General features: G+C 43.4%; 1 protein-coding gene across 1 annotated transcript in view; it reads left to right on the top strand.

The window, feature by feature from the left end:
* The first annotated feature begins 5,997 nt into the window (after positions 1-5,997).
* The window catches only part of LOC104983238 (cationic amino acid transporter 3-like), an 8,682-nt gene continuing 4,261 nt past the window's right edge, over positions 5,998-10,418 (top strand). Inside the window, 7 exon segments of the mRNA XM_010832679.1 lie at positions 5,998-6,367; positions 6,940-7,098; positions 7,900-8,077; positions 8,304-8,416; positions 8,594-8,816; positions 8,985-9,124; positions 9,227-9,329. Coding sequence (XP_010830981.1) covers positions 5,998-6,367; positions 6,940-7,098; positions 7,900-8,077; positions 8,304-8,416; positions 8,594-8,816; positions 8,985-9,124; positions 9,227-9,329 — 1,286 coding nt within the window.

The raw sequence follows: 10,418 nt of genomic DNA, 5'->3' as shown, positions 1-10,418 counted from the left end.
TCTGGTTTCCTCAGTGTGTATGCCCAGCAGTGGGATTGCTGGATCATAAGGCAGTTCTATTTCCAGTTTTTCAAGGAATCTCCACACTGTTCTCCATAGTGGCTGTACTAGTTTGCATTCCCACCAACAGTGTAAAAGGGTTCCCTTTTCTCCACACCCTCTCCAGCATTTATTGCTTGTAGACTTTTGGATTGCAGCCATTCTGACTGGCATGAAATGGTACCTCATAGTGGTTTTGATTTGCATTTCTCTGATAATGAGTGATGTTGAGCATCTTTTCATGTGTTTGTTAGCCATCTGTATGTCTTCTTTGGAGAAATGTCTATTTAGTTCCTCTACATAGAAAACCCTAAAGACTCCACCAGAAAATTACTAGAACTAATCAATGATTATTGTAAAGTTGCAGGATATAAAACCAACACACAGAAATCCCTTGCATTCCTATACACTAATAATGAGAAAACAGAAAGAGAAATTAAGGAAACAATTCCATTCACCATTGCAATGGAAAGAATAAAATACTTAGGAATATATCTACCTAAAGAAACTAAAGACCTATATATAGAAAACTATAAAACACTGGTGAAAGAAATCAAAGAGGACACTAATAGATGGAGAAATATACCATGTTCATGGATTGGAAGAATCAATATAGTGAAAATGAGTATACTACCCAAAGCAATTTATAGATTCAATGCAATCCCTATCAAGCTACCAATGGTATTCTTAACAGAGCTAGAACAAATAATTTCACAATTTATATGGAAATACAAAAAACCTCGAATAGCCAAAGCAATCTTGAGAAAGAAGAATGGAACTGGAGGAATCAACCTACCTGACTTCAGGCAAAGCCACAGTCATCAAGACAGTATGGTACTGGTACAAAGACAGAAATATAGATCAATGGAACAAAATAGAAAGCCCAGAGATAAATCCACACACATATGGACACCTTATCTTTGACAAAGGAGACAAGAATATACAAAGCTTCTGCACAACAAAGGAAACTATAAGCAAGGTGAAAAGACAGCCTTCAGAATGGGAGAAAATAATAGCAAATGAAGCAACTGACAAACAACTAATCTCAAAAAATGTTTTTTTTTTAAAAAGGGAATATAACATAAGCTACAATGCAATGACCTAGTGGACATTATAGTAAGTAAAAGAAGTGTGACAAGAAATGACAAATACCATATGATTCCATTTAAATGAAGTGGTCATATTCATAGAGACAGAAAGTAGAGTGGTGATTGACAGGAACTGGGAAAGAAGAAAGCAGACATTTTGTTGAATGTGTAGAGATTCAGTTTTGCCAAATGAAAAAAGTCCTGGAGTTTGGTTACACAAAATGTGAATGAACTTCACATGACCAAAATGCACACTTAAAGATGGCTAAAACTGTAAATGTAATGCAATATGTATTTTAAGATAAAAGAAATTTACAACCTCCCCTAAGGGTAACCACAGAAGAGTTAAGAGCTGATACCAACACAGCAGATGCTCCCCACCCGCCCAGCCCCATCCCCACCCCAACAACCAGGGGGTGAAGGCTGTCTTCTGTGCTCAGGACTCCCTGCTTCGGTTCTTGGAAATGTTTCATCTCCAGCCCTACACGGCTTAACCTCAGCCTCCTTGACTGACCCAGTGCTCCAGGCTCTGCTCCAAGGATCCAGTAAGTCTCAGGTCACCCTTTTCTGTAGGAGAATGGGCGCTGAGTTCACATCCTCCCAAAGAGACCTCTGCAACTCCAGAGTGCAGGGGTCAGCTTGGCTCCAGCCTGAGGATGGAGAGACCCTTTTTTTAGTTGAAAGGAGGAGAAGGTGAGAACTGTTGTGTTTGTGAGAGAATGGGTGGGGGTGGGGGTTTGGATCAAGTCTGGAAGTTGGGAGACTCTTTTTAGACTAATGTTCAAACAATATGAAAGAATGCCTTTACGACAGGGGGAAGGGGAAGTTAGGGAGTTTGGGATGGACATGCACACACTGCTATACTTAAAATGGATAACCAACAAGGACATACAGGATAGCACAGCGAACTCTGCTCAATGTTATGTGGCAGCCTGGATGGGAGGGGGAGTTTGGGGAAGAATGAATACATGTATATATTTGGCTGAGTCCCTTTGCTGCCTACCTGAAACTATCACAACATTATTAATCGGCTATACTGCAAAATAAAAAGGTTAAATTACTTTTAAAAAAAAGATTACTTTTATCTAGGGTTTCCATTATGTGAATCACTGATTTCAGTCTCCTGTATACTGTTGGCCCTCCAAATTTATGGGTTCTTCCTCTGTGGATATTGGGGCAACTCTATCGATGTGAACAGCTGTGGATTTTGGTATGTGCAGAGGACTACTGCATGGTAATTTATATTAAGTCATTTTTGGTTTTTCTACACCTGGGAACTCTGTGAAGCTGGCTCTATTATTTATCATTGGCAGCAATTTCTTAAATGGTTGTAAGATACTCACGACATAAATTAATCATCTTAACAATTTTAAGTGTACAGCGGGGGAAAGAGAGGGGGGTGCAGGTTGAGGAAGTAACACTGACATGTATACACTGTCATGTGTGAAATAGCTAGCTAGTGGGAAGCTGCTGTATAACATGGGGAGCCCAGTCTGACGCTCTGTGATGACCTAGAGGGGTGGGATAAGGGGGATGGAAGGGAAGGTCAAGAGGGAAAGGAACACATATATAGTTACAGCTGATTCATGTTGTTGTACAGCAGAAACCAACACGACATAGTAAAGCAATTATGCTCCAATTAAAAATTTTTAAGTATACAGTTCAATAATGTTATCTATATTTACATTGTTGTGCAGCCAATCTCTAGATCATTTTTCATCTTGTGAAACTAAAACTTTGTCCCCATTTTATGATAACTCTCCACTTCACCCTTCACTCCAGCCACTGGAAAACCACCATTTTGCTTTCTCTCTCTATAATTTGATAACTCTCAGAAGTTCACAGAAGTGGAATCATGCAGTATTTGTCTTCTTGTTATTGGCTGAGGTTACTTAGCATAATATGCTCAAGGTTCCTCCATGTTGTAGCACACATCAGAATTTCCTTGACTTTTTAAGGCTGCATAATATTCCACTGTGTATATAGACCACATGGTGCTTATCCATTCTTTCATGGAAGGACATTTGGGTTGCTTCCAACTTTCAGCTATTGTGATAACACTTTTGAACATGAGTGTACTAATATCTCTTTGAGATCCTATTTTCCATTCTTTGGGATATACACCCATAGGGTGAATGGATCATATGGTAAATCAATCCACTTTTAGCTTTTAGAGGAATGACCACAGCAGATGCCGCATTTAATATGCACAAGGATTCATTAGTTCAGTTCAGTTCAGTCGCTCAGTCATGTCGACTCTTTGCAACCCCATGAATCGCAGCACGCCAGGCCTCCCTGTCCATCACCAACCCCCGGAGTTCACTCAGACTCACGTCCATCGAGTCAGTGATGCCATCCAGCCATCTCATCCTCTGTCGTCCCCTTCTCCTCCTGCCCCCAATCCCTCCCAGCATCAGAGTCTTTTCCAATGAGTCAACTCTTCACATGAGGTGCCCAAAGTACTGGAGTTTCAGCTTTAGCATCCTTCCTTCCAAAGAAATCCCAGGGTTGATCTCTTTCAGAATGGACTGGTTGGATCTCCTTGCAGTCCAAGGGACTCTCAAGAGTCTTCTCCAACACCACAGTTCAAAAGCATCAATTCTTCGGCACTCAGCTTTCGTCACAGTCCAATTCTCACATCTATACATGACCACTGGAAAAACCATAGCCTTGACTAGACGGACCTTTGTTGGCAAAGTAATGTCTCTGCTTTTCAATATGCTATCTAGGTTGGTCATAACTTTTTTTCCAAGGAGTAAGTGTCTTTTAATTTCATCAGCAGAACATAGTCAAGAAGAAAATGGAGGTCCGTATAAGTGAATGACTTCTTCAAAGACACAGGGGTGTTGAGGAAGCCAATATTCTAATAATATTCTCCTGGGTTCTTAACCTTGCTCTTAACCAAAGTGCTGGGCTTGGACTTAAGAGTATCAGAAGAGAGAACCCCCTGAAGGTAACTCGTGGTCATCCTAGCCCTGCAGAGCCATGTAGTGAGGAGACATTTCAGGCCTCAAAGGAGCAGGAAACAGAGTCCTGTCATTTCTAATTCAGAATGAAGGTTGGTCCCCCCTCCCTCCAAGCAGTTGGAAGACCTCTCTGGTTTGATGCTATGACTGAGTTAGTCTAGAGTCTGTCCCTCCCTACAATTCCATCTCACTCTGCCCCAAAGCAGAGTTCCTATTCCATGTCACTCTGCAAGCAATGAAACAGGAAGCTCTCAGGTTTCAGGATCCTTGGTGAAAAAATTATGCAGAGTCTGAGCTCTTTGATTACCAAGTTCCTAAAACAGTCACTTCATATGTATCAAAGAGGGGATGAAATAATGATGATGACAATTTTCCCTGCATTATACAGGAAAAGAGGGCAAAGGTGGTATGTAGTTTGTGAAAACTCAGAAAAATTATTATGTTCCAGAGCTGGTTGATTTCAATTAAAAAATCATATTCTTAACCATTCATTTATTAAACCGTTCATTTATTCATTCATGCATGCTCAGTCATGTCTGACTTTTGGCAACCCCTTGGACGGTAGCCTTCCAGGCTCCTCTGTCCATGGACTTTCCAGGCAAGAATCCTGGAATGGGTTGCCATTTTGTCTCCTGCATCTCCTGCATTGGTAGGTGGAGTCTTTACCGCTGAGCCATGTGGGAAGCCCCTCTTATCCACTCAATTTATACCAGTTAAGCAGCTTCTGTGTGTCAACACTGCATTTGAGGCTTTTTCTTCCCAAGAAGCAGAAAACATATCCAGGTTCTTTAGCTGGTCTAATAAGTAAATTGACGTGAGACAAATCAACAAATTTAATTTGTTATATATGTGAAATTGTGAAAGTGAAAGTCACTCAGTTGTGTCCAACTCTTTGTGACCCCATGAACTATATAGTCCATGGAATGCAGGCCAGAATACTGGAGTGGGTAGTCTTTCCCTTCTCCAGGGGATCTTCCCAACCCAGGGACTGAACCAAGGTCCCCGGCATTGCAGGCAGATTGTTATGTATGAGAGCCCCATAAAAACTTGAGGCTCAAGAGAGTCAAGCAATGGAGGCTTATATGGTATCATGAGTTTAACAGAACAAGGGAAGAATCTGGGGCTTCAAAGGGGAGGAAGACAGCTCAAAGGAAGATGGGAAGAGCAAACGCTTGGTGAACAAATGTTTGCCACTCCAAGCAGGGGAGACCTTCTGAGATTAAAAAGTTCTCTCTGGTAATAGCTCTCTTCCTGGCTTAGGTCCCCTAATCCAACTATTTTGAGCAGTTAAGAGAGAGGCAAGGAGCTTCTCCAGAGTCTGCTGGGTCTTAACTGCCTTCAGCTCAAAACAGTCTACCTGCCAAAGGAGTACATTTGGGGAGATAGAATCCACTCCATCTCACTTTCCTTCAAGCAACCTTTCCAGTAACTTTGAATCATATTAAAAGATGTATTTACGTTTAAGGAACCAAAGCTCTGAGACAGAGAACTTGATCAATGTGTCCTTTTACCACCTGCTCCCCATCACTCCATTGCTCCATGGAATTGGACTCCCAGGATCAAGGGCAGATGGGACTTTTTTTTTTTATTGAAGTAGTGTTGTTTAAAGCCTCTTCCCTGATAGCTCAGTTGGTAAAGAATCCACCTGCAATGTGGGAAACCCTGGGTTGATTCCTGGTTTGGGAAGATTCACTGGAGAAGGGATAGGCTAAATTTCTGCTGTACAAATTCAGTGATACATATGTGTATTCTTTTTCATCTTCTTTTCCATCCTGGTTTATCACACAATATTGAGTAGTTTCCTGGGCTACACAGTTAGGACCTTGTTGTTTAAGATGGACATTCTTAATGACTTTGTGTCTTGCATTCCTCAGCAGATCGTAGCCTCCTCAACTCCATCAAGGATGCTGCGTCAATATGTTCACCAACTTGGTCAGAAGCTGGTCCACAGGCGGCCACTGGAGCCCATAGAGGAGTCTGAGAGTCCCGTGGCTCATCTAAACACGCTGGACCTGATGGGCTTCGGTGTGGCCAGCACCTTGGGAGCAAGTGTGTACATCGTGGCTGGTGCAGTGGCCAAATACATAGCTGGACCAGCAACCATCATCTCCCTCTTGGTGGCCGCCCTGTCTTGTGTGGTGTGTGGGCTCTGCTATGCGGAGTTATGGGCCCAGGTACCATGATCTGGTTCTGTGTATCTCTACAGCTATGTCACAATGGGACAACTGTGTGCCTTCATCATTGGCTGGAACCTCATCCTGTATTTAGTCATTGGTGAGATGATGGAGTGGGGGAAAGTGTGGGCCTTAAGATCAGGAAGCAAGGTGGAAGGAGGGTTGGGGTCTTCTCTCATTCACAAACACTTTGTTATCTACCTTGTTGAGGAGGAGGATACCATTGGCAGGAAAACCCCACAACTTCATTGTACTCAGCTCTATTCTGTTTCCTTAAATGATGATCCAGGAAATCGGAAGGAAAGGGGACTGTAGGGAGTGGGTGAGAGGGAGACATGGCCCACAGGCTCATCCATTCACCATATTGAAGTTTTTGGTCAGCTATTGTCTTCGTGGGATTTTCCTTTACCACGTGATTTAAAAATTTCAGCTCTCATCTCCCAGCCTCCCTAGTCCCACTTCTCTGTGTTCTTCTCTTGCATAACATTGATCTCCTCCTAATTATACCAAATAGTGAGACCTATTTTGTGAGTTATCTGGGTCTGCTCTTCCCACCCCAGGAGGAGAAACTCTTTGAGATTAGGTACTTTGTCTTTCTTTCATAATATATCCCATGGCACATAGTCAAGAATAAATTTGTGCTTGTTAATGAATATTCTTCTGCCTCTGCAGGCACTGCCAGTTTGTCCAAAGTGTGGAGCATCACCTTTGACAGCCTGATCGGAAACCACATCTCTCAGGCATTAGAGGGGACTTTCTCTCCGTATATGCCCTCTTTCCTGGCCACATTCCCAGACTTTGTCACTCTGGCCCTGTTGCTTGTGATGATTGGTGAGAAGGGGACAGAGACAGGATGAGAAGAGTGGGGTGTGGAGCAGGAGCTGGGGAGGGAAAGACTTGGGTGCAGAATGAGGGGGGTTAAGACTGGAAGGAAAGGTGACAGGAGGGGAGGACACACACTGCTGTTTTTTATCCTTGGCACCACTGACAAATTGGGCTGGATCATTCTTAGTATGGGGGGCTGTCCTATGTATTGTAAGGTTTTTAAAACATCAGTGTTGGGTGTGGAGTAGCAAACATTCCCAGCCTTTACTCACTAGACACCACTGATGCCTTTCCTGCCCCCAAACTGTGACACCCAGAAAGTCTCCAGACAGTGCCAGCTGGTTGGGAAACAAAATTACCCCCGCTGAGAATCATTGACTTAGACCAACAAGCTTCTTCCTCCGTACTGAGATCAAAGATTGCTTTGTTTTTCAACTGAAAGGAAGTCCTCATAGCATAAAATTAATACTTTTATTATTATCTCCCAGCTTCATTTAGATATATATCACATACAGCACTGTATAAGTGTAAGTTATACAACCTGATTATTTCATAGACATGTATTGTGAGATACGAAATCAACCATCTGAAAGTGTACAATTCAGTGGCACTTAGAACATTCACCATGTTGTGCAACCATCGCCTCCATCTACTTCCAAACATGTCCATCTCCCCAAAAGAAAGACTGCTGAGCAGTCAGTGTCCTCGCCACAGTCTGCAACTTCCCACCTCTGGGAACCATTAGTCTCCTTTCTCTTTCTATGGATTTATTTATTTTGAGTGTTTCATATTCCATCTATCCCATAGGAGTAATGCTTCTGGGCTCTTATGCATCACCCCTGGTCATCAAAGTGTTCACAGGCATCAACATTTTTGTTCCAATCTTCACAATCATCTCTGGCTTCATTAAGGGAGATCTGCACAACTGGGAACTCACAGAACAGGACTATAGACTGAACACATCTGGATCCAGTGATATCTATAGGTTAGGAGGCTATGACCCTTGGCCAGAGAAATTCTTTTGAAGGGGAGGAGGGGGCAGTGCAGAGCTGGGAATATGATAGGGACTAGAGAGATCTGGGCTGGTGAATCCACATGATCAGATGTTGGGGGTGCTGGAGCCCAGGACTTGTGGTATGAAGGGAGGAATCCAGTAGAGATGGCTGAGCACACCCCACCCATGTTCTTCCTCATTCCTTCTCTCACCATAGCTTGGGCTCTCTGGGTTCTGGAGGGTTTGTGCCCTTTGGCTTTGATGGGATTCTCCGAGGAGCAGCCCTATGCTTCTACTCATTTGTTGGTTTCGATGGCATTGTCATGAAAGGTAACATGGTTATTGTGGATCCCATCAGGGGCTTGGGCACAGTTTCAGCTGCCTTGGGAACAGGGGTTGGCAGATGGTTAACCTGCTTTGGAAGATGCAAGAGGAAAGGGGATTTTTTCTTCTTTTTGCCTTCACACCAGTGTGTTTTCCTGACCCAGTACTTCCACATGCCTGCAGGGAGAGAAGCCCGAAATCCTCAGCGTTCCATCGCTTTGAGCATGGTGATCTCCATCTTCATCAGCTTTTTGGCATACTCTGGTGTCTCGGCGTCAATCACCCTCATGGTGCCCTACTACCAGATTCATCCTTACAGCCCCTTACCGCAGGCTTTTCTCCACGTTGAGTGGGACCCTGCCAGATATGTCATGGCTGTTGTCTTCTTGTGTGCTCTTTTATACAGGTCAGTGCCATGGTTTTCTCCCTGACTACTGTCAGATTCTCAGGCATCTGTCCATTGGTATGAGGGACAAGAGAGCAAGACACCCTACTCCATGTAGACAAGGGAGGAGATGCACTAGTCTATCCCTCTTCTCTATGTCCCCACACTTGTTTCTATTTTCTCTTCCAGCCTTCTGGGCACCATATTTTACATGTCGCAGTTGATCTGTGCAATGGCCAAGGATGGGCTCCTTTTCCGGGGCCTTGCCCAGATCCATCCCCGCACAGGCACCTCTGTTATGGCTGTAATGTCTTCTGGAATCCTCGCAGGTGAATAAATGAAACGCACCCCTTCTCCAATCAATTTCCTAACTTGGATATTTCTAGTGATTTCTCACCTACTTCTCCACCTTGTTTGTGCCTTCATTCTAGCCATGATGGCGTTACTCTTGGACCTCCAACATATTGTGGAACATATGTCAACTGGGATGATATTTGGTAACATCCTTGGTACTTTTTCTGTGCTTGTCCTCAGGTGAGGCTCCACTATACCTAAGCTGGGGGCCTTGGACCCATGGCGGTTGATGGGGAGGTGATTGTCTTCTGGTTTAACATTGCTTTCTATATATCCTGGTCTGCTTAAGGGAGGAAAGAGATGAATAGATTGTCTGATGTTGAGTTAGTAGTTCAGTTCAGTTCAGTCACTCAGTCGTGTCCGACTCTTTGCGACCCCATCGACTGCAGCATGCTATGCCTCTCTGTCCATCACTAACTCCCAGAGTTTACTCAAACATGTCCATTGAGTCGGTGATGCCATCCAACCATCTCATCTTCTGTCATCCCCTTTTCCTGCCTTCAGTCTTTCGCAGCATCAGGGTCTTTTCAAATGAGTCAGTCCTTCGCATCAGGTGGCCCAAGTATTGGATTTTCAGCTTCAGCATCAGTCCTTCCAAAGAATATTCAGGACTGATTTCCTTTAGGATGGACCTATTGGATCTCCTTGCTGTCCAAGGGACTCTCAAGAGTCCTCTACAACACCACAATTCAGAAGCATCAATTCTTCAACATTCAGCTTTCTTTATAGTCCAACTCTCACATCCATACATGACTACTGGAAAACCATAACTTTGACTAGACAGACCTTTGTTGGCAAAGTAATGTCTCTGTTTTCTAATATGCTGTCTAATTTGGTCATAACGTTTCTTCCAAGGAGCAAGCATCTTTTAATTTCATGACTGCAGTCACCATCTGCATTGATTTTGGAGCCCAAAAAAATAAGGTCTCTCACTGTTTCCATTGGTTTCCCCATTTATTTGCCACGAAGTGATGGGACCAGATGCCATGATCTTAGTTTTCTGAATGTTGACCTTTAAGCCAACTTTTTCACTTTCCTCTTTCACTTTCATCAAGAGGCTCTTTAGTTCTTCTTCACTTTCTGCCAAAAGAGTGGTGTCATCTGCATATCTGAGGTTATTGATATGTCTTCCAGCAATCTTGATTCCAGCTTGTGCTTCATCCAGTCCAGCATTTCTCATGATGTACTTTCCAATAGTCACGTATGGATGTGAGAGTTGGACTGTAAAGAAAGCTGAGTGCCGAAGAATTGATGTTTTTGAACTGTGGT

Source organism: Bison bison, unplaced genomic scaffold (genome assembly GCF_000754665.1).
Source record: "Bison bison bison isolate TAMUID 2011002044 unplaced genomic scaffold, Bison_UMD1.0 scf7180017862127, whole genome shotgun sequence".
NCBI classification, from domain to species: Eukaryota; Metazoa; Chordata; class Mammalia; order Artiodactyla; family Bovidae; genus Bison; species Bison bison.
Note: the sequence above shows the minus strand (reverse complement) of the source record. Positions and strands in the feature narration are given on the sequence as shown.